Here is a 23655-nt window from a genome sequence, read left to right as displayed (position 1 = left end):
TTAGCTGATACCTAGTACACTCCATGTATACAAAGCATACGGAGTACTCTCTACATACTAGTAGTTACTTATCTCTACTAAGTAGTGCCTGTTCATCATAGGTGCCTTTGTATAGTCACTCAGCAGCATTTTCTGGCTTTACATACATACTATCAGGAGTTTAGAATTTGGAGATCTCGGAGTGAATTAGATGGTAATGGTTGGGAAATGTATAGCAAGTACGACTCTACATCTTGGCTTCAAGAAGTATGAAACGGAATGCCTCAACCAGTGACAGCTAGGCGATCATTGACAACAGTGTACCACGGAAGTACTTCTTTGATCGACTATATGCCACTCGTCAATGTCTGTGAGTACTATGATAACATTCGAGTAGCATTGATTGGCCCATTATAGTTGAACCGATCTTGGGTCCCCATTTCCCAGTAGATGTCCTTGCATAAGTAATAAAGATGAGAGCAGTATAAGCGACTACGTTCAGGCTAGAAATGGGGCTAGATACATCTCAAATACGTGTTATGAAGGGACTAATACTTTTTGCCTTAGCATATTATCTGTCTCTATGTAGACTATGGTGCGCATATATGGCTATTGATGGAGGCAGTAGCTAGGTCTTTCAGAGCTCCTATAGATTTTCTTTAAAATGCAAGGTATACATGTATAATGCGGGTAGGTACGCTACCTTAATGGTACTACAACCACTACAATTGCAATTTAATACCTACATTGCACACTTGGTTGCTGCCAGGCAGGCGTTGAACATACGTTGCATGGATATATAGATAGATATACGGAGTAGTTATGAGTACTAGACTAACTCGGGTAGAGTGGGAGGGTACATTGGTGGTCACTGGTCAGGTATTGTCATATCCAACCCTACGGGCCAGCCCAACCATTTTGGACCTTTGGGGAGATCCTCTTGCCCACCATACCTAATCCGGTCAGTTCCCATTCAACCAGCCCAAGCCGGCGGAATTCTGCCTCCGCTCGGCCGGTTCAACAGAGTGTGTTGTGGTTGTGGTGCTTGGTTGTGTGGGCAGCGTTGTGTGAGTGCCACACCTATCTCTGCACGTGTAATAATAAAATATCGCCTGGATGTGGTGAACAGCTTTTTTTTTTGTACCAATTAAGGTCTGGTTCACCCCGTCCACTCCAGTCTGTACCAGTCCACCTTCTCTCCCTTTTTTCCCCTTCTATTGTCATCCTTCTTCATTTTGTTCTTCATATCTATTTTACCGTTTTTTCCATATTGTAATATTTTTCCCCCTCTAAAACTTGCCCATAACCTCATTACACCGCTATCTTCTCCTCGGTGGACGGTGGACCAGTCGATGAAACTCGGCCAGACTTGATCAAGTATTGTTCGAAAGAAAAGACCCATCCGTGATAGAATTAGGTAGGATACCCCGGGAACAGTTGATTCAATTGTTCATAACCTTCACTCAACTATTGCACTCTCCCCTCCTTGGGAAGGAAAAAAAAAAGTGTTTTCGTTCCGGATTTCTTCCCCGCAAGTGCCTTTCCTACCCCATCATCCAGAGCCTTCCTTGCCATTGCAATATCATTCCTTCCTCGAAATTTTTCTAGGATCTTGCATAACGCTTATACATAACAGAGTCTCTCGATATATCCTTGTTGATAATACCTTCGCGCCATTGCTTGGCTTTCAATCGCGTTATCCCAGACCAAACCAATAGAGACATACACGAGACCACGAGATGTACGGAACGTCCACTGGCCCCCAGACGGGCATTAATACCCCTCGCTCGTCACAGTCGTTGAGGCCCCTTATTCTCACACATGGGTCACTCGAATTCTCCTTCCTTGTGCCGACCTCCCTTCATTTCCATGCGTCGCAATTGAAGGATACCTTTACAGCTTCTTTACCACAGCCGACGGACGAGCTTGCTCAGGATGATGAGCCTTCCTCAGTTCCGGAACTGGTGGCTAGATACATCGGACATGTTGCACATGAAGTTGAAGAAGGCGAGGATGATGCGAGTGGAACTTATGTGGAGGTTCTGAAGCTGGCTCTGAACGAGTTTGAACGCGCCTTTATGAGGGGCAATGACGTCCATGCTGTTGCTGCCAGCCTACCCGGCATTACCTCCAAGAAGGTTACCGTCGTTCAGGCTTACTATGCTGGGAGAACAGCAGTTGGTCGCCCTCTTAAGCCCTACGACTCCGCATTGTTCCGAGCTGCCTCGGACGAGAAGGCGAGCATCTACTCGGTTTTCGGAGGACAAGGGAATATCGAAGAGTACTTTGATGAGCTGAGAGAAATCTACACCACTTACCCTTCCTTCGTCGACGATCTTATCACTTCGTCCGCGGAATTGCTGCAGAGTCTCTCTCATGAGCCCGAAGCCAGCAAGCTCTATTCCAAGGGATTGGATATCATGCAATGGCTTCAGGATCGTGACTCTCAGCCCGACACCGACTACCTTGTGTCGGCCCCGGTGAGCTTGCCGTTGATCGGACTGGTTCAGCTGGCGCACTTTGTTGTGACCTGCAAGGTCTTGGGCAAAACGCCCGGTGAGCTTCTGGAAAGGTTCAGTGGAACCACTGGCCATTCCCAGGGCGTCGTAACAGCTGCTGCAATTGCCTCTGCCTCTACTTGGGAGAGTTTCGACAAGGCCGCCAAGAATGCCTTGACGATGCTTTTCTGGATTGGTCTCCGTAGTCAGCAGGCCTACCCCCGCACTTCCATTGCCCCGTCCGTCCTCCAGGATTCGATCGAAAACGGAGAAGGCACGCCTACGCCTATGTTGTCTATCCGAGACCTTCCAAGATCTGCCGTTCAGGAACATATTGACACTACGAACCAGCATCTTCCCGAGGATCGCCATATCTCCATTTCGCTTGTCAACAGTGCTCGGAATTTCGTTGTCACTGGACCGCCTCTCTCTCTTTACGGTCTCAACTTGCGCCTGCGCAAGGTCAAGGCTCCGACAGGTTTGGACCAAAACCGGGTGCCCTACACACAACGTAAAGTTCGCTTCGTTAACCGCTTCCTTCCTATCACCGCTCCGTTCCACAGCCAGTACTTGTACCCGGCATATGACAGGATTCTGGAAGATCTTGAAGACATCGAGATCCCTGCCGGGTCCCTCGCAATCCCGGTTTTCGATACGAAGTCTGGCAGTGATCTGAGCAAGTCCGGTGAAGCTAATGTTGTTCCCGCCCTGGTTCGAATGATCACTCACGATGCCGTTAATTGGGAGCAGGCAACTGTCTTCTCAGGGGCCACACATATCGTTGACTTTGGACCTGGTGGCATCTCCGGTCTTGGAGTTCTTACAAACCGCAACAAGGATGGTACCGGTGTCCGCGTGGTTCTTGCTGGTGCTATGGATGGCACCAACGCCGAAGTTGGCTACAAGCCTGAGCTCTTCGATCGCGATGAACACTCCGTCCAGTATGCCATTGACTGGGTCAAGGAATATGGACCGCGTCTCGTGAAGAACGCAGTGGGGCAAACCTTCGTTGATACCAAGATGAGTCGACTGCTAGGCATCCCTCCCATCATGGTTGCTGGAATGACGCCAACCACTGTTCCATGGGATTTTGTTGCTGCGACCATGAACGCTGGCTATCACATTGAACTTGCTGGTGGTGGTTATTACAATGCCAAATCAATGACCGAGGCCGTCAACAAGATTGAAAAGGCGATCCCCCCTGGTCGTGGTATTACAATCAACCTGATCTATGTTAACCCCCGGGCTATGGCTTGGCAGATTCCCCTGATTGGCAGGCTGAGGGCTGAGGGTGTGCCAATTGAAGGATTGACCATCGGTGCCGGTGTGCCATCTATCGAGGTGGCCAACGAGTACATTGAAACGCTGGGTATCAAGCACATCGCTTTCAAGCCGGGCTCTGTCGATGCAATTCAGCAAGTCATCAATATCGCAAAGGCTAATCCGAAGTTCCCTATCATCCTGCAATGGACTGGTGGACGTGGTGGTGGACATCACTCCTTTGAAGATTTCCACCAGCCAATTTTGCAGATGTATAGCCGCATTAGGCGCTGCGAGAATATCGTTCTTGTTGCCGGCAGTGGTTTCGGCGGCTCGGAAGATACCTATCCCTACCTGTCTGGTACCTGGTCTTCTGGCTTCGGTTACCCGCCTATGCCTTTTGATGGATGCCTGTTCGGCAGTCGCATGATGATCTCCAAAGAAGCGCATACATCCAAGAACGCCAAGAAGGCCATCGCCGAGGCTCCGGGTCTCGACGACAAGGACTGGGAGAAGACTTACAAGGGCTCGGCAGGTGGTGTTGTCACCGTACTTTCGGAGATGGGTGAGCCTATTCACAAGTTGGCCACTCGAGGTGTTCTCTTCTGGCACGAAATGGACCAGAAGATCTTCAAGCTTGACAAGGCAAAGCGTGTCCCCGAGCTCAAGAAGCTCCGGAACTACATCATCCAAAAGCTCAACGACGATTTCCAGAAGGTTTGGTTCGGTCGCAACGCTGCCGGAGAGACAGTCGACCTGGAAGACATGACTTACACCGAAGTGGTTCACCGCATGGTGGACCTCATGTATGTCAAGCATGAGAGTAGATGGATTGATGAATCTTTGAAGAAGCTGACCGGCGATTTCATCCGTCGAGTTGAAGAACGATTCACCACTACTGAGGGTCAACCGTCTCTGCTTCAAAACTACTCGGAGCTCAACACACCATACCCGGCCATTGATAACATCCTGGCTTCCTATCCGGAAGCGGCATCTCAGTTGATCAACGCCCAAGATGTACAGCACTTCCTATTGCTCTGCCAGCGACGCGGTCAGAAGCCAGTGCCGTTCGTTCCCTCTCTGGATGAGAACTTCGAGTACTGGTTCAAGAAGGACTCCCTGTGGCAAAGCGAAGACCTTGAGGCGGTTGTTGGTCAGGACGTTGGTAGAACATGTATCCTGCAGGGTCCGATGGCTGCCAAGTTCTCGAACATTATTGACGAGCCAGTTGCGGACATCCTGAACGGTATTCATCAAGGTCATATTGAAAGCTTGACCAAGGATGTCTACGGCGGCGATAACAGCGGAGTGCCTGTTATTGAATACTTCGGAGGTCGTTTCCAGCAGGATGTTGATGATTCGGACATCGACGGCCTCACCATCTCGGAAGACGCTAACAAGGTCGCCTACCGCTTGTCCTCCTCCCCAACCGCTGACCTGCCGGATTTGGACCGTTGGTTGCGTCTCCTTGCTGGACCGTCATATTCCTGGCGGCATGCCATGTTCCTGGCCGATGTATTTGTCCAAGGCCATCGTTTCCAGACTAACCCGATGAAACGGATTGTTGCGCCAGTTCCGGGTATGTATGTTGAAGTTTCTTTCCCGGATGATCCCTCGAAGACGACTATCATCGTGAGAGAACCTTATCAGTCTGGCAAGCTTGTCAAGACAGTCGAGGTGAAGATGAACGAGCAGAGTCAAATCAGCTTTACTATGTATGAAGGACGCACAGCCGAGGCCGGCGTTGTGCCTTTGACTTTCTTGTTCACATATCATCCTGAGGCAGGCTACGCTCCCATCCGTGAGGTCATGGACGGCCGCAACGACCGCATCAAGGAGTTCTACTACCGTGTGTGGTTTGGCAACAAGGATGTTCCATTTGATACGCCCACCACTGCCACTTTCAGCGGCGGGCGTACCACTATCACGTCCCAAGCCGTTGCTGATTTCGTTCATGCTGTCGGTAACACTGGCGAAGCCTTTGTCGACCGCCCCGGTAAAGAGGTCTATGCTCCCATGGACTTTGCCATTGTTGCTGGTTGGCAGGCAATCACTAAGCCTATCTTCCCACGCACCATCGATGGTGATCTCTTGAAGCTGGTTCACCTTTCCAATGGATTCAAGATGGTCCCTGGAGCTCAGCCTCTCAAGGTCGGAGATGTTCTGGATACTACTGCTCAGATCAACGCTGTCATTAACCAGGAATCTGGTAAGATGGTTGAAGTCTGCGGTACAATTGAAAGAGATGGTCAGCCTATCATGCACGTCACCAGTCAATTCTTGTACCGTGGAGCCTATCTGGACTTCGAAAACACCTTCCAGCGCAAGGACGAAGTGCCTATGCAGGTTCATCTCGCTTCCAGTCGGGATGTTGCGATCCTTCGCTCGAAGGAATGGTTCCGCATGGATGGCCCCGATGTTGAGCTGTTGGGTCAGACCTTGACTTTCCGTCTTCAAAGCCTGATCCGTTTCAAGAACAAGTCTGTATTCAGCCACGTCCAGACAATTGGTCAAGTGCTCCTCGAGCTCCCCACTAAGGAGATTATCCAAGTGGCGTCTGTGGACTATGAAGCCGGTACTTCTCACGGAAACCCCGTGATCGACTACCTTCAGCGCAACGGAACGTCTATTGAACAACCGGTCTACTTTGAGAACCCCATCCCTCTCAGCGGCAAGACTGCCTTGGAATTGCGCGCTCCTGCGTCCAACGAAACATACGCTCGTGTCTCTGGCGACTACAACCCCATCCACGTATCTCGAGTCTTCTCCAGCTACGCCAACTTGCCCGGTACCATCACTCACGGTATGTACTCGAGTGCTGCAGTCCGCAGCTATGTTGAGACGTGGGCGGCCGAAAACAACATTGGCCGCGTTCGAGGCTTCCATGTGTCCCTGGTTGGCATGGTCTTGCCCAATGATGTCATCGCCGTCAAATTGCAGCATGTTGGTATGATCGCTGGTCGTAAGATCATCAAGGTCGAGGTCATCAACAAAGACACTGAAGATAAGGTTCTTCTTGGTGAGGCTGAAGTAGAGCAACCTGTCACGTCGTACGTCTTTACCGGCCAGGGATCCCAGGAGCAGGGAATGGGTATGGAATTGTACGCCAACAGCCCAGTTGCCAAAGAGGTTTGGGATCGTGCCGACCGCCATTTCATCGAGAATTACGGTCTCTCAATCATCGACATTGTGAAGAACAACCCCAAGGAGCTGACTGTCTACTTTGGTGGTCCTCGTGGTAAAGCTATCCGGCAGAACTACATGTCGATGACCTTTGAAACCGTCAACGCAGATGGATCCATCAAGTCTGAGAAGATCTTCAAGGAGATCGACGAGGATACGGCGTCTTACACTTACCGTTCGCCCTCTGGCCTGCTTTCCGCAACTCAGTTCACTCAGCCGGCTCTGACTTTGATGGAGAAGGCAAGTTTCGAGGACATGCGTTCCAAGGGTCTCGTCCAAAGAGATAGCAGCTTTGCAGGTCACTCGCTGGGTGAGTATTCGGCTCTCGCCGCACTTGCCGATGTCATGCCCATCGAAAGCTTGGTCTCTGTTGTGTTCTATCGTGGCTTGACAATGCAGGTTGCTGTTGAGCGAGACGAGCAAGGTCGCTCTAACTACTCTATGTGTGCTGTCAACCCGAGCCGAATCTCCAAGACGTTCAACGAACAAGCCTTGCAATATGTGGTGGAGAACATTTCTGAGGAGACTGGCTGGCTCCTGGAGATTGTCAACTACAATGTCGCCAACATGCAATATGTTGCTGCCGGTGATGTGAGTCTTAACCCCTATATCTACAACTTATTGTCCGTTCTGTTCTAACTTCTTTGCAGCTTCGGGCACTCGACTGTCTCACGAACCTGCTCAACTATCTCAAGGCTCAGAACATTGACATCCCTGCACTTATGCAGAGCATGTCTTTGGACGACGTCAAGACGCACCTTGTCAATATTATCCAAGAGTGTGTCAAGCAGACAGAGTCGAAGCCTAAGCCTATTGCTCTCGAGCGCGGCTTCGCCACCATTCCTCTCCGAGGCATTGATGTGCCCTTCCACAGCACCTTCCTTCGTTCTGGTGTCAAGCCCTTCCGCTCTTTCTTGCTCAAGAAGATCAACAAGACTACTATTGACCCTAGTAAACTGATCGGCAAATATATCCCGAACGTCACAGCAAGACCGTTCGAGATCACCAAGGAGTACTTCGAGGATGTTTACAGACTCACCAACTCTCCCAGAATCGCGCATATCCTAGCCAACTGGGAGAAATATGAGGATGGTGAACGCAACACTGGAGTGGCAGATGCCTAGGGGTAGATTCATTTTTCAATATATATAGGAGTTCTGTTGTTCGTTTGTTTCTAAATCTCAGTCTTGTTCTAGCGCTGGTGTTTCGAAATTGCCCCTAATATCACTGTTCAATATGTCAGACCCTTGGTGATTGATGTAGGAATATAGTCGTATCAATCAACTATTATGGTGTGAATGAGAATAAGAGATGAAATTTCTTCACATACTCTATTACGGATTGAGGTGATTTCAAACTGCTCGTATGCATTTGTTACTACTCGCAACATTTTTCTATGCACAAGTCGATCCGCTCGATGCTGGATTGATGCTGCCTCTTTCGCTACAATTACGAAGACTTTGACAACGATCGGGCCTAAAAAATCACTTTGCCTTGACAGCTACGAAGAATATTCCAACTTATGTAGATTATCGAATTAAGATTAGATACACCGGTGGCGCCTTTGTCTCTTGTGCCCTATAGCTAGCTGTACACTGTCCAGCAACCCCTACAAAACCATGGGGATTTTCCTTCAAGTCAGTGCAACGGCAAGGCTTTTTCTGGTCTTTCCATTGATCGCTCACGCTGCGCAAGCACTTTGTTCATTGGTGCGAGACAACACTGTCATAAGATCTGCATGATAGTGATGTGTCGGTTTATGTCTCTTTCAGTGAACCAGGTCGTAGGAGCCTATCTTCTTTCCCGTACACTCCAACATCTTTGACAATTGCTATGAAACGCCGGTGGTTCTCTTTGGATTCCCCAATACGAGGACGGAAGATTCTAAGCAGATCACTACTTCCAATACCAGACTGCGGAATAGCAGCATGGATTTCTGCGGGTGTTGGGAAGCCCTGGGCACTACCAGATGGACCCGGGGTTGAAATGCGTGTTGGACCTGAAGGTGTACAGCCACTCAGTAAATCGATTCGTAGTGCACAGAATGATAGAATCATATAACTTACCCCTCAAAGATTCCGGACTGCTAGCACGACTGCCAGAGAAGCTCTTGCTGCCCAAGGGAGCCGGACTGCCGGCCCTTGAGCCCTGCGGTGTCACACTCTGTGATGCCACTGACGGAGGATTGAGCTTTAGTTTTTTAACCTTTCCACTCTCACTCATTTCGCCTCCCGATCCAGCCCCGCCGTCAACATCGCTAGCAGATCCCGCGCCGCCTGCTAACACATTCCGAACACGCTTTTTGCTGACCTAGGCCGAGTCAATAATCGAAACAAATGCAGTTTAACGAACTTAAAACGTACCGGTAATGATGACGCGCTTGGAGACATAGGACGAGATGGTGGCTGAGGTGTCGGCTGGGAAGACGGATGTTTGCTCTTCCCCTTCTTGCGGGACGTATCTGTACCACTTGCATCAGAAGGAGACCCTAGTCGCTTTCTAGGTGCTGCGGCAGAGCCTTTCTTGGTCGGATCGGCATGTCGTGAGCGACCTGATGGAGTAAGGTTGCCTTTTGAGGGCTCTTTCTTGTTCTTGTCCTCCTCGGCTTTGCCCTCTTCCTCCTCCTTCTGTCGTTCGGCTTCACTGTCGTCCGAGCTCTGTCCAATGTCAGATCGTCACCAAAAAAAAAGTCCTGTACAAATGTACATATGAAAAGGGTAAGGACGAAAAATGTACCTCCTCATCTGAATAAGGGTTCACATCTGAACCGCTACTATAATCATAGTTCTTTTCCCTTTTCTGGAGGGCCTTGCGTACTTTCTTTCCAAGCACTCGACGGGCTTCCTTTTCTCTTTTCTCTCTAAGTTCCTCCTCTTCATAGTCCTTTTCGTTCTTCAGATCAAACACATTGGCTTTCAATTGGTCTTGCTTGATTCGCTTTTCAGCAGCCTTGGCTTCCTCATCCTCGTTGAAAAGATCATCATGCTCCTCATCATCGGCAAATCTATCCTCTTCGAAGTCCATCTCATCCGCTTCTAATCCTTCGACACCGCCTGGGGTTCCCTGTTTACCAGCGTACACCTTTTGTTGTCTGGCAAATTGTTCCAGTTCCTTCCGTTGAGCTTGTTCTTGTTGTTTCTCCATGAACCACCGCGGATCTTTGATCTTCTTAGCCATCAGTCTCTCGGCTTCTTCTATGGTCAAAGCCTTGAATGTATTCTTCGCGCTGAAGCGATACCACTTCTCAACCGGTATCATTCTCATCTTCCCTGTATTCTCAAGCACAAAGACTGCGTGGGTCTCTGACAACGCGGCTTCATAATTTCCTACCCAGATGTTTTTGTTGTCGAAATCCTCCAAGTGCCACGGAAGGGCCTCCTCATACTTGATCCGAGTCCTGGCAATCTCCTCGGGGGTCATGTCTGTTTTAGTCACTTGCTGGGTTTTCTGTTTGGGGGCATTATGCCTTTTCGGCGCTGAGCCGACGGAAGGGGCTATTTGGGCCATATTATCTGCGCGCTCTTTTTCGCGAGCTGCTTTTCTAGCCTCCAATTCCTCGCGTTCAAGTTCATCCATCTGGGTACTTTGTTCGGAGCCGGGTTTCGAATTGAGTTGGCCTCTCTCGACGTTCGCGTCGTTCGGCCGTGCTCGTGGATCTCGGCGCTGGAGTCTAACGGGGCGAGTAAACTGACTTTCGTCGCGAGGATCGACGGACTTTTTCGAGGTGAACCTGGCGATATGGTGCTTCAAGCCTTCGCGCAATGCTCGTCTTGTAGTCACGATGGGGTAATCAACGTAATTCTCAGACAACAACGGGCCGCTGAAACCGTTTGCCGAGAAATCATTCTTTGGGGTCAAGCTTTTCTCAGCGCGAGCCCCTGGTAGCTGGCCCGAAGTGACTGGTCTGGAGTTGGACATTCTTGATGCGCCATTTGCTGCCGACGTTGGAGCTGGGGGTCTCATTGCCGGTCTCCTCTTCGGTCGCACTAGAGGATCAGCCACTTTTGGCCGGCGAATGCGCAGTGGTGGAGGACCGTTCGACCCCGTCGGGGTCTTGAGAGTCTGATCATTAGTAGGTGTGGTCATAATAACGTTCTGTGGTACTTGTCGGGGTCAGGGAAGCCCTTGGCAAGTCTTCGAGGAAAACTGGCTTGAATACTGCAAGTGTTGTGCTTAAGGCCAGAGTTAGATTGTCAGATTCATGCGGTGTGCCGGGTGGAAGATGAAGATCTCGAGCGAGAGTAGATAACTACTCAGGCGTTGAGTACTTGAAGTGAAGCCGGGCGGACGCGAGATGACTGAAGTGAAAGTGATTATGTAAGTGGACCTTCACTTGTTGACAAAGGTAGTGGCGTCACAAAGGTACAACGGCATACTCCGTCTGGTGTTACCACTGCTCAGATAATGTCACTGTGGGCTACATTGTATTTTTACAGAAACTCACTCAAGTTGTCAGACCTTATGGTGTCTATTGGACATTATCACTACTATGTGAATTACCATTTACCTCGGCCTGTACAGATCAAAGAAATACTTTGAAGTATTGGATACAAAGCGGACTGTGGGTTCGGTCTATTTTCAGTCTGACATATGGTGCGAAATGCCTGGGGCAAGCAGACTGGTCATATAGGTAAATATATACATATTGTATAGTATTGGCAACGATGCGAACAAATGCACCCGTCTAACTACCTTAAGTAACTAGTTTGACTAGACTTCAGTCTGACAACAGCGTCACAGGTCTAGACTACAATACATGACGGCCAAAGCTTACAGGTCAATTCACTATCGAGAGAATTTGAAAAGATGAATCTTTTTGAAGACTTTTTGGATGTTTTGTATGTATAAAGGCCACTAGGCTCGTCTATTGGTACGGGCTCCCAAATGCCTCACAACACATGCGCACCTTTCAAATGCAGATCCTTAGAATAGCTCCTCAACCTTTTGGTCATCATCATATACATTCCTGTCGATAGGGGGATGCGGCTTTTCTTCGCCCTCTTCATCCCGCATCAAAACCTGAACTAGCCTATCGCAGGCTTCCCGAACAGCGTCGTCATCAACATGGAGGTGACATTCTCGGATTATAGGATATACTTTGATGGCCCTCATCTTATCCCGTCCCTCACGCGTCGTGGTGAGCAGCAGCAGAGTCTCAAGGTGTGTCACAATGATACTAGTGTCGCTGTCTCTCTGTTTGTCGGGCGGCAGCAGCTGGAGATCTGGCAGCATATCCATAGATTCTTCGTCATCATATTCCTCAGGGCCCATGATAGGCAACAAGATATAGGGAAGAATATCAGCCTCGTCTTCAGACATGAGTTTGGGATGGAAAGGCAGGTCAAATGCGACGTTTTTGATAGTTGACGCGACTCCCTTTCTCCGGATCCCGCTCGCGTGTTCCGTGAACACGGTTAGTTTCGTCACTGGCACAACATCATCGTACTCTTGCTTTGTAGTGAAATAGGCCCGCCCTTCCTCATATTTTGAGAGATCAGCAAACAAATAGGACAGATAGTCGAAGTTGGCGTTTTTGTTAAGGGTGCCCTCGGCCCCTTTGACGAAACAGTCCATCAGCTGATCGATCGCATTAGCAGAACTGGATACCCCCTCAGGAACCTTCCGTTTCAGCGCGAGCAATTTTTTCATTTTTTCTGATTTCGCGAGGTTGGCGAACAACATGGCGACATCATCCGCATTCGGCTCCTTGACATTCTGTAGAACTGGGTGTTAGGCCGCTATGCAGATATTGATATCAATTAGACAACTCACCGTCAATTTAACTAAGAGGGTTTCGACGAAAGCATCGTCTTCCGCAAGAGCCGCTAAGACTTCATCATCGGCCGAAAGGTTGATAAGTATTGTTATCGCATTTTTGGCGATAGGCTTTCAGGATCGGAAGAAGATCAGTGAATGCCTTGGTCAATGTTTGTCGGCACAAATGAAGGACCCGAGTACTGACTGTGTAGTCGCGGACCAAAAGCTTCAAGTCACGGACTGGGAGAAGCTGGTGGCGTTTGAAAAGTTCTGGTTGTGAGACCGAAAAGCCCACTAGATTTTCGCATGCTGGAAAAGACCAGACGTTAGAATGACGCTGATGTATGCCTCGGAAGATGGCGAGATATGAAGATAGCAGAAACCTGCGGTTTAAGAAGCAGAAGTCTACGCAATCTGTAGCTTACCAATCTGTCTGATCGGGGTGTTTCCATGGTGGAGGAATTCGACAAGCTGGTCGATGCGAATACATCAGTCTCCAAACTGAGGACCCTGGGCTTCCTTTCAGTCAAAGGCATGGTTCTACCTACCTCTTCTAGCTCTGTCGGCATGTTAAAGGGTTCTTAACTTCAAATTGAGGGAAGAGGTAAAAGAGGCGACAATTTGCACACGCTGATATCAATGTAATATGTGCTTTCTCTTCCTTTTCTTCGTCTTCTTTTCCCCGCCGGCTGGTGGGGGTCAACTATTTCAGACTTCGGTACCGCCCACTCGATTGGGTAGCCATCCAGCCATAGTAGGTTCCTCCTGTTCAATCTGGCTTGAAATACTACATTCATGTGAAGTTTCTATGTATAAGTATCGAGACAGACTACTGGATTTCGGTACAACAAACGCGCGGTGTTAGACACTGCTCGTGATTGAGAGGAGGACCTTCTAATACTGGGCTGGGCGGTGACCCCTCTCTTCCGAGTTGCGTGCCCCGCGATGTATACAAAGTTATATGGTTGTCTCAGAGACAGAACTTAACCCTATTGTCATCACCTGATCAACTAAGGACTGAGAGCCCTAGGGCCATAAATATGTGTTATCGAATTTAGCATGATTGTGCGCATGCTGACTTACAAGAAGACTCACAATGTACTATTGACGCTCCAGGGAGCTGCGACAGCATCAAGGCAGGGAGGAGTTGCAAGGGTGAGTCAATACAACATGGAAGGGAACAATCCTAAACAGAGTCCTTACCCACCGCACTCGCTTTGTCCATTTTCTCATTGATGCCGGCCTCTTCGCCTTCCTTCTCCTTCTCGTCTTCCTCGCCTTCATCCTCGTGTGGCCTCAACGACTTCTTCAGGCCAGAACAATCACCTCCAAGGAGTGAAGCCGGGCTGCGGCTGCTGTGCTATTTGCCATTCATTGAATTGCCAGCTACTGCGCCTAATCAAATTCGGGCTATCGTTTCACGCGATATTCGCCAATTAGACAAGTTTCTCGCCAGCCCGTTAAACCACGCGTAGGCAGAGGGCAGCAAGTCTGCCTTTGAAACCTACTTCATCGTGCGTAATGGGTCTTCTTCGATTGTCCTATTAATGGGGCGGTGATCTATTTCTTTCCTCCAAAGTAACGCGGAGCAGGAAGGCGGCAATCCGACAGAGTCGATCCTTGCAGACGCGAGTTGAGGCCACTTCAGCAAGAGAAAGGAGGTCAAGTTAAGCCGCTAGGCCCCAGGCATTGTCACGAACCCATTCAGTAGTCTGCCATGTCTGGTACAATGAAAGGGAAGTCATCCCAAATTTGTCATCTCGGTCCCTTGCCACATCAACACCAGGTAACCCTTTTACTGGCCTGGATAGTGGGCCTTTGCCCTGAATGCGGGGGTATCTAGGACAATAGCATCATGCTCAGGACTCTCAAGCGACAGATACCTACCTGCCTGGTAATATAAATGCCAAATGTTGTGCAAGTATCTTTCCAGCCTGTCCATGCTATTTCCGATGATGCAGTATCTGTTAGTAGTAATCCAGACTCTGCTGCTGGGGACCGAACGCAGTTCACTGATGCTTTTCCGGGTAGCTTCTTGACGAAGCTCCTCCCGGTTTAGACCGGCAGCATTAACAGAGACTTTCTCATCACCGCCTCCTGGTAATGAAGCGAGTAAAGCCTCGGAATGGTGTTGTATATTGCTATGATGGTGGCATGGCATTTCGTGAAGATGCGATGGCCACTGGTCTGATAAACTCGTGGTGAAACGGATTGATGGGCTTTACGAAGTATTTATCATCCAATGCCCCGGATGAGACCACAACCCAGGAAACACTTTTGAACAAAGAACTGGGCCCGGGTCATTGATCTCCAGTCAAGACTGAGGTGGCAATAAGGCTTGTGAAGCAGCATACATGCACGTCTCCAAGAATTGTTTGGTATTCAGTATCCTTGGTCAGACCACCATCCAGGCTGCACTGTTTGGATGTTGTCGATTGGTGCTAAGGGCGTTCTTAAACAAAGAACTGAGCCAGAGCGTTAGGGCCTCTAGCCAGTGATGACAATTATTGAATCGTCGGGTAGTCACTCGGATACGAATAGATATCATAAGTAGAGTTGGACCTTGGCGCAAAAATGATCTTCTTCCTCACTGGCATTACGCAACACTCTCCTGATTCATGGATGCAGAATGACATCTGCGGGCACAGAGCCACGGATGCCGAACCGGCTAGTCCACTCTTCAACGGGCATAGTTGGGGTATACCTATATTCGAAATTAGACTACAGGACATTCAAACTTAAATTTCCCAGCAATCCACAAGTCTCATAGATGTGGTACTCACGACCGAGTTCAATATCACTACCACTACGACCTGCCAACAGAGGAAGGTCCTACCCCTCACATACGTAGACTAGATGAAATAGGCTCAGTACATTTGGCGGCCCGAGCCGGGCATGGCTAAAACCAAAAGCATCAGACAGACAAGGTTCGGGGGCCCCTCTCCGTTCTCACGCGTGAGCGGCTTCTCGTTCAATTTGAAGACCTCCTCACCATCTTGTATCTGGTATTCAATCCATAAATTGGTGCCCATCCCACTGTACAAACGGAGCATCCACTAGAGTCAAAGACGCTTTTCCATTTTCTTCGAACTCCATTCCTATGCATGAAAACCATGGCTCCTAAATCTTACCAACATGATGGCAAACCCATTGATCTTGACGAGATCCATGATTACCTGATCAGCCTGGCCTTCCGTGCTGGGGATATCATCAACAGCGCTCTACCTACCGATGATAGTACTGGATCGAAGATGAATTGTAAGACTACCATATATGCCCCACCAGCTTGATGTACACGCAATGTAGCTATGCGGTTTGGTCGTGCAGATGAACGAAGCTCCGCTAACCCTATCCTTTTAGCTGCTGATATCGTCACTCGATATGATAAAGCCGTTGAAACTATGATATCCTCTGCCTTAATGGAAAAATATCCATCATATCAGTAGGTCTATGCGGACTTCTTTATCATCCCCCCTTCCCCCAACAACCATGCTTCATGGTCCATTCCTCACCTACCTGTGCTTTCAAGTGCAGCCCACTGCACTCACTCTTACTGACACCATCTCACTTTTAACTCGATGTTGTTCCTGACTTACATGACCGACAGGTTTCATGGAGAAGAGACCTATGACCCAGCCCATCCCCTAACCGATGCACCCACGTTTGTAGTTGATCCTATCGATGGTACGGTCAATTTTGTGCATGGATTTCCCTGCTCCTGTATTTCTCTTGGATTCGCTGTTCGCCGTGTACCCATTGTAGGTGTCGTCTTCAACCCTTTAACACGCACTCTTTATTCTGCAATACAAGGCCGTGGGTCATACTTGAACCGCACCACCAAGCTTCCCTTAAAGGGCGATGATATAGGGCCATTGAAAGGCCTGGAAAATTCACTCGTCGGTATTGAGTGGGGTTCGGAGAGGACAGGTGCCAATTGGGAAACAAAGGTGCGAACTTTCGAGAAACTCGGCCGAGCAAAGGAAGATGGCGGTGCAATGGTCCGTTCGATGCGCAGCATGGGTTCTGCGGCGCTGAACCTCTGTGCTGTCGCAGCTGGGACTTTAGACATATACTGGGAAGGGGGTTGCTGGGCCTGGGATGTTTGTGCAGGCTGGGTAATACTGACCGAAGCAGGTGGTGTCATGATAGATGGAAACCCAGGAACGTGGGAAGCAACTCTCGATGGAAGAAAATACCTTGCTGTTAGAGCATGCTCCGATGAGAACAGCAGGCTGGAGCTCATTAAAGAGTTTTGGGGGCAGATTCAGGGAAGTTTTGAATACTGATACCTGCACTTAGCGGATCAAATGCTTCGGTCTACCGTGAGTCAGCTATGTCTCAGATCAGTATCATCGTTTACGGTGTGCAAATATACTGTGCTGTGAATGAATAAAATTACAATACTATATACTATATGACGTACATATGCATCTCTACATGCGCAAATATTTGAGTCTTCAGCTGAATATATATATGGACGCAGCCAGCACTTTCCTCATTAGCCCCAGTTCTGATAGGAGACCTATCATACGAATCGAAAAGCAATCAACACATATTGGCGTACATGTTGAGCAATCCTTGGCAAGCCTCAAGATCCCAACAGAAGCATGAACCCATGGAACGCGAGAAATTCATTAGTAACCTGTATCGGCTAATAGATTCCTTTACTTTGACCCCGGATTGCATGTGGGTTAGGGTCTAGACCTGAAATGAGTGTTCAGCGCGGTGCGCTGAATTCCTTCCAGTATGTATGACATTGGCAACAATCTTCAAGTATCCAATTGTGGTTCTTGTAAAGTACTTCGAGGTTCATCACCATTCTTCGAGCTTTCAGTTTCGGTTGCCGATGCATTCAACGGGTCAGCGCACTGTCCATTTGCATCATTGTAGCGAGCTATTGATGGAGGTCCGAAATGGGTATTGACGAGGTGTTGCACAACAGGCCAGCCATAGGCATTGGTGAACATTCGCCGTACAATAATGTTGTTGTGAGCATCAGGCTCAAGGCGGACAAGGACTTTGCGCCATGACAAATCACGGTGATAAGCTCTAGCGATTTTTTCTTCAAGCCTAAGGCCACTCTCAGTTTCGTTGACGGGAAGTGACTTCTCCCGGGAATCAACTCTCGGAGCAGGTTGTGCAGTCGATGGTTTTTGTTGTAGAGATCCCAATGTCAATGCTCGCCGCTTAGGCGCCATCGGGGGCGGTATATCTTCGGGGTTGTAGATGCGATCATGGAATATTGTTCTCGGCCTCTTAGCGGGATCGAGGATAAAGTCTATGGAAGGAAGAGGCGGCATAAGAAGATCACTAGCTGATTCGAAGAACGTAGTTTGGGGAGGGGTATGAGGCCCGTAATCATGGAAGTCGCCAGCAGCAGAGGGTCCCTGAGCGTAAGAACTGGCAACGGTTGGGCTCTCTATACCACCAAGTGTGTCAACGGTTTGGCTGCGCTTGTATATCCTCGTTTGTTTGTTTCCCGACTGTGTTCTGGCTGTCTCCTTCGGTCGCAAAATTGAAAACATTTTGGACAATGGGCCCATTGACGTAGATCGAGACAAGACTTGTCTGGGAGTAGTATTTACACTGTTTCCAGATGAAGCAGGATACCGATGCTGTTCGAATGACGGGGATTTAGTTGTACAGCTTGTAACACCAGCCGCGATTGAAACATCTTGTTCCGCAGAGGCATCGTCTGTTGTTGACCGAGCCCCGTTGCCATAGCTGCTCTGCTCATTGGTGATTGTCAGTTCTACCTCGCTGGTCAGATGGGTCCGTGAAGAATTTGAATTAGCTCCTGTCAATTCTGCCCAGCCCCATTCGGCCATGGTGCCCACAATGCCATTTTCCCTCCTAGCCTTTTCAACCCGGTCAAGCCCTTTCCAGTCAAGAAAGAGCAAACAAGAGGTCCGCAGAGGTACTATTCCATCATTTACAACATTGGAATAAATTGTGCGGCGTCGAAATTTTGTAAGAACCTCATGGGCGGGACCACAAGGAAGCACCCTCAGCAAAGGCTTGGAACGAGCGTCTGAAACTCCTTGGGAGTTTACAGAATGCCCCCTTCCTCCTATCAAAGTCTCCCAGCCACCCCTCACCCTTGGTGCTGTCCAGCTAAGCCCTAAATCCTGGCCTGTCCGACCAACGAGTCCTAAATCTAAGGCAAAACGAACATACACCGGGTTCTCATTACTTAGACCAAGAAATGGGGTTGCCAGGGCTATGAAATTCACCGGTCTAATTTTGTCGAAGAAGTCAGGGAAGTGTTTTTGAATATAGGCGATCGCGTACGTTTGAACGAGACCGCCAAGTGAATGACCGACAAAGCTGATACTGGTGACCTGATAACCACCATTCCGAGAGAGCGACGGTTCTCCGTACATATCGCGAGATTGGTCATGTTGAGAAGGCTCTCCAGTGGCTCGCTTCCACGGTGTGAACGGCGCTGGATTCTTTCCTACACCTTTCTGGGAACCGAAAGGCTGCTCCGGACATGCGATTCGCAGAACATATTTTGCGAGACGTTTGCCAAGGTACTGTATACCACGCTCTGTGCGGGTTGCATTTCCGGGAAAGCCCCTTACTATTACCTGCTCATCGTCGTTCTCGCTGTCTTCACAATCTGGCCTACTATAGGCTTAAGTTAGCAATTCATCCTGTGAGTCATTGAATTTTTTTTCTTGAAAAGATAATATCAAAGTGCGGAAGGGGAGGAAAATTCGGAAGTAAAGAGTTCGTAAGAACAAGGAAAAGAACATTTGTTGTAAGTCATGTGTGGAAAATTTCGCGCAAGGCAACCGATAACTGTAATCAATAGGTCGCTGCAGCATCCGCATGTGGCGCACCAACGCTCCGCTTACCTTTCCATTGCTGGGTATGCCTCGGCATTTTGCTGATCTCCGTGTCCCTGACCTTTAGCTTTCGCCTTACTTTTAGCCATCCTCACGGCGGCATCAATGCTCTCTTTCAGGTAAAGCATGTCTGCCCCCAGATTGCTGTGTAGTCCATGGGTCAACACAACAAGGTGAATTCTTTTCATATGGTTGTCTTTAGTCGGCTGGCTTTGGTTATCACCGTTTGTTGCTGAAGCCTGCTCATCACCAGAGCCCACTGGTGGAAGATGCGGTGTGTTCCAGAGACTAGCAGTGTCGTCCAATAGTAAAGTTATAGAACGAGAGTAGACGCCCTTGGTAGCAAGCACCTGCTTGCCCCTTGTCTCAACTGACCAGTGCTCATGCAACTGAGCAGCCTTCGGTAGCCCGGCACCGAAGGATGCACCCGTAGCTAGTGATTCTACCGAATTCTCATCACGACCAACTAGCAGCTCGAAATTGACGGTTGCGGTGCTCGAAAATACAACCTGAGATATGATTTCAATGACCCAGGTCGTACTTTTCTCAGATTCATAGTGGATTTCTCCTCGATCGTGGCAAGTATTCTGGGGTACAACCAAGGCCGCATTCCAACTGCCCCCTGCTTTGAGATACGGTTCGTATTGTGGAATACACTCTGATCCGTGTTGGTCGACGCCAACATTCGGGTTGTACGTGGACGGATAACATGACGCATAGAGAGTGTACGGGCCATGTAGATATGCAGCTCGTAGGGGCAGCGCAGATGTATTCTTAACCTTGACGTGTAGCTTAGCCGGAGGAGGGCGGATGTTGTCCGCCGCAGGTGTGTACGTCAACGTGTATCTGTTTCGGCAGGTTCAATAAGTAACAGGTCTTGCATGTAGCGTAGCTTCTATGATGAGGGAGGAGCTAAGGGATGAAGGTCACAAACCTGATTATCTCGCCGACACGAACACTGCCGGCCTGATGAATCAGTAACATTTCAGGAGCTCGGCTAGCAACTGTCGCGTCTGCACGCCACCCTTGAAGCGTATGATACTTCAGTTGGTTTTCACTGGCAGCCAAGCGAAGCCCTTGATCTGGTGTTTGCGATGCGGAATATGTTCGTGGAGATATGAACATGGGAGACAAGTACATATATTACCATCGTAGACGATGACTGACCGGTTCTCTGAACGTCAGGTAAGGGTATATGGCAGGTGGCCGACTATGTCCAGGTAGATAGATAGATAAAGTATGTGTTTCATTAAAGCTATCAATGAAAGGCCTGCAGATCGGTGTAAAAGAAGATGCTGCCCGGTCACCCGATACGTCCATTATGCCATGGCTAAAAGTGTAGTATCCCCTGACTGGACGGGAGGACTGTCAAATAAAGTGCTAGGATTACTACTTACACTATACTTACACTAACTAATAAGTTCTTCGTTTCCGTCCGCACTAGCATGACCGCCTTTCTTCTCCTATTCTGCTCGCTAAATACGTACTAGTGGTAGCAGATATTCTGCCTGGTCTTTCTACTTTTATTCCCTTGTTCAAATCACTTCTATGGTTAACCTACAGAAATAAGAGAGACGTCCCCCATCAAATAGCTCGGACAAGTAGCGCTTCTGGGAGGTATAATAATTAGATTGGCTGTAGAAAGCTACGAAGAGGTATGGATAAGTAGTCTCCACTGGACCCTGGTCCAGTCAGTGCATTCATATCACGCTAGAACCCTCCGAAACTGAATTGCAGTTACTACTGATTAAACGTAAACCACAATCGTGCGGCCCGTACAATCGCGCGGCCCATCAAACATTGCTATATCAAAGTTATTTTTTTAACTTTAATATCTCAACCATTTTTGAATGGTTTTATCTTAGAGAATTAGATTATGATAATCAAATATTTATTCTTAATAAATTTTTTTTTTAGATTTTAATAATTATATATAACAGCTTGTAATATAAAATACCTGTAATTTACTTATAATTTAAGATAACACTTAAACTAAATATAGAAAATTAATTTCAACTTTTTCTGAATGCTTTAATTATGTTGATTTTATTATTATTAATCTTTGTTTAACATTGTACACTTATATGAAGTGTAGTTATTAAGATATTATAATTATTATAAAAGATAAAATTTATATAGCTTTACAAGATGGGCCGCGCGATTGTGGAATACATAAGTTACAAGCAATAACCATTAGTCACTCAGTGCAGTGATAACTAACTAGTTAGCGTTAACTAACGGGGTCGGGTGGCCAGACCTTCAAAGCTTAACTACTTCAAACGTACAATGTAACTGAGCCAGGGGCTATGACAGTGGCCACCCCAGGCATGACCTCTGCAACTGATTTATCCTTTCATGGTAACTATCTCAATCGTCATTACATCCAGGCGAGGCCTTCTGGTGCTGCAATATCATAAGTAAGGCCCTGGAAGTTTTATGGATTTCCACCCAGCCACCATCTTCAACCGCTATAATCTTTCCATCGATGCAGATCCGCCTCCATTTCTCGTCTGCTTCACGAAATTCAATCCGGAATCCTTCAATCTCACCATAAGAGACACTTTCATCCTCCACGTGCTGCCCTGCCTGGTATGCAGAAGCCATAACTTGCATAACCTTTGATGACGACATTGGCTCAAAATGAACCATCCACAGCCGACCGTCCAAAGGCCTTGAGCAAGGAGAAATCATGAAATTTTTCTCGAGACTCGAGACAAGACTAGCCAACACATACATATGCTCGGTGCACGCCAGCAGTTCTTCGCGCGTGCTCCTACTTTGGTCGTCCAACTTGAAAAGTGTAACCTTGCCGCTAAACTTGTGGGGTTCGGCACTGTCAGAAGGGTAGAGCAATTCTTTTGCGGCTAGCTTGAATCTATCGGCTCCAAACTTGCGATACTGAACAGTATCGCTATCGGCAACCAATGCCGCATGAAGACCCCAACTCGCAACAACGCCACCGTAAACCTTGGGGTTCCCTTGAAAGCTCGCCGAATTGCGTGTAATGGGGACTCTTTCACGGCCTTCGTCAATAATATATCTCGCTCCCGGTGAAAGTTCGGCGACAAATGTAGGTATACTGGTTGGTATCCCTTGTAATAATGCTACCAAACCAGCTGTTGGGTACGTCAACAATCCTATTGAATTCGCCATAGCATTTCCTGTTCCAGTGGGGATGAGAGCAATGGTTGGAGGCACGAGAAGACTCTCCAAGGTACTGTGGAACGCATCAATTATGTCGGTTAGGCCTCCATCACCTGAGAGGAGAATAATTGTCTGCGGAAGTCTTTGCTTGGCACGCGGAATGAACCTTTCGTAGCATAATTCTGTGATAGTTTGAGCCGACTTCGTCTCATGGAGCTCATAATCTGCTACTCCGATGTATGACAGCAACGGCTGTAGGATGTTGCTACAGAAGCTCGCACCTGTTTCTGTTCCAGATGTGGTAGAAACAATGATATCTATCTTGGCCCCTTCAGGACCAGAGGAACGTAGATAAGGCGGCAACTCCGTAAACAGGTGCTTTTGCAATTGTGGAGGTAAAGTAGCTAGCTGAATGCTTTCGAGTAACGTGTGTTTGCTCTCATGGTCGCATGTGTCGTCGTCATCCCGGAAGAATAGCAGGCGATACAATATATCCCCATCCTTTTTTGGGGGCACTATGGAGATAATGCTATCACAGGCGATTATTAATTCATTTTGATCGTGTTGGGATATGCACCGGATGTTATCTTTGTGTGCACCACAGTCATTAGAGCACTCAACGTCGACAGTATATACAACAGAAGATGCCATGTGGGGCGAACGTTTTAAAGGTCACCTATCCGGAAAAAATTGGAATGGGCTTAAGAACGCGTAAAAAGAAGCAGAAAAGAAGCAATAAGCAGTAGACTAACGGCCTAAGAAGGTCAGGACCACGCCGGAATATATAGGAATGTCCATGGATGTCAGCTTCCTAAGCGGGACTATCTATCTAGACCCAAGTAGCTCTAAGAGCGGGGCACACTAACACTATCATGTCATCAATCCGGGCACCAAGTAACTCGACCAACTAAGACCCCATGATTGTTTCGCCATTTTCGCTGGTAAGCTTTAGATTGTTCTACATGGAAGGGATTGCTTGGAAA

At 48.3% G+C, this 23655-nt stretch overlaps 6 protein-coding genes across 6 annotated transcripts; 2 read left to right on the top strand and 4 right to left on the bottom strand.

The window, feature by feature from the left end:
* Positions 1–1718: 1718 nt before the first annotated feature.
* On the top strand, positions 1719–8044 carry AtWU_04971 (tetrafunctional fatty acid synthase subunit FAS1; the record flags this gene model as incomplete). Its single annotated transcript, XM_035500081.1, has 2 exons — positions 1719–7511; positions 7571–8044. 2 exons carry the CDS (start codon positions 1719–1721, stop codon positions 8042–8044), a joined length of 6267 nt encoding a protein of 2088 aa, XP_035355974.1.
* Positions 8045–8677: 633 nt separating this feature from the next.
* On the bottom strand, positions 8678–11006 carry AtWU_04970 (transcription factor IIF subunit TFG1; the record flags this gene model as incomplete). Its single annotated transcript, XM_035500080.1, has 4 exons — positions 8678–8919; positions 8987–9230; positions 9284–9577; positions 9657–11006. 4 exons carry the CDS (start codon positions 11004–11006, stop codon positions 8678–8680), a joined length of 2130 nt encoding a protein of 709 aa, XP_035355973.1.
* Positions 11007–11843: 837 nt separating this feature from the next.
* On the bottom strand, positions 11844–13246 carry AtWU_04969 (protein HGH1; the record flags this gene model as incomplete). Its single annotated transcript, XM_035500079.1, has 5 exons — positions 11844–12635; positions 12693–12806; positions 12883–12986; positions 13103–13148; positions 13226–13246. 5 exons carry the CDS (start codon positions 13244–13246, stop codon positions 11844–11846), a joined length of 1077 nt encoding a protein of 358 aa, XP_035355972.1.
* Positions 13247–15790: 2544 nt separating this feature from the next.
* Positions 15791–16963, top strand: AtWU_04968 (inositol monophosphatase family protein; the record flags this gene model as incomplete). The annotated part of the gene is made up of 3 exons (XM_035500078.1): positions 15791–15935; positions 16038–16119; positions 16285–16963. The coding sequence occupies 3 exons, from the start codon at positions 15791–15793 to the stop codon at positions 16961–16963; spliced, it is 906 nt and encodes a 301-aa protein (XP_035355971.1).
* Positions 16964–17446: 483 nt separating this feature from the next.
* AtWU_04967 (lipase ROG1 family protein) lies at positions 17447–20653 on the bottom strand (the record flags this gene model as incomplete). Its single annotated transcript, XM_035500077.1, has 3 exons — positions 17447–19304; positions 19538–20374; positions 20463–20653. The coding sequence occupies 3 exons, from the start codon at positions 20651–20653 to the stop codon at positions 17447–17449; spliced, it is 2886 nt and encodes a 961-aa protein (XP_035355970.1).
* Positions 20654–21895: 1242 nt separating this feature from the next.
* Positions 21896–23323, bottom strand: AtWU_04966 (diacylglycerol/lipid kinase family protein; the record flags this gene model as incomplete). Its single annotated transcript, XM_035500076.1, has 1 exon — positions 21896–23323. One exon carries the CDS (start codon positions 23321–23323, stop codon positions 21896–21898), a length of 1428 nt encoding a protein of 475 aa, XP_035355969.1.
* Positions 23324–23655: the final 332 nt, after the last annotated feature.

This window comes from Aspergillus tubingensis (genome assembly GCF_013340325.1).
Source record: "Aspergillus tubingensis WU-2223L DNA, scaffold_7, whole genome shotgun sequence".
In the NCBI taxonomy this organism is placed as follows: Eukaryota; Fungi; Ascomycota; class Eurotiomycetes; order Eurotiales; family Aspergillaceae; genus Aspergillus; species Aspergillus tubingensis.
This window is presented reverse-complemented; position numbering and strand designations above follow the sequence as displayed.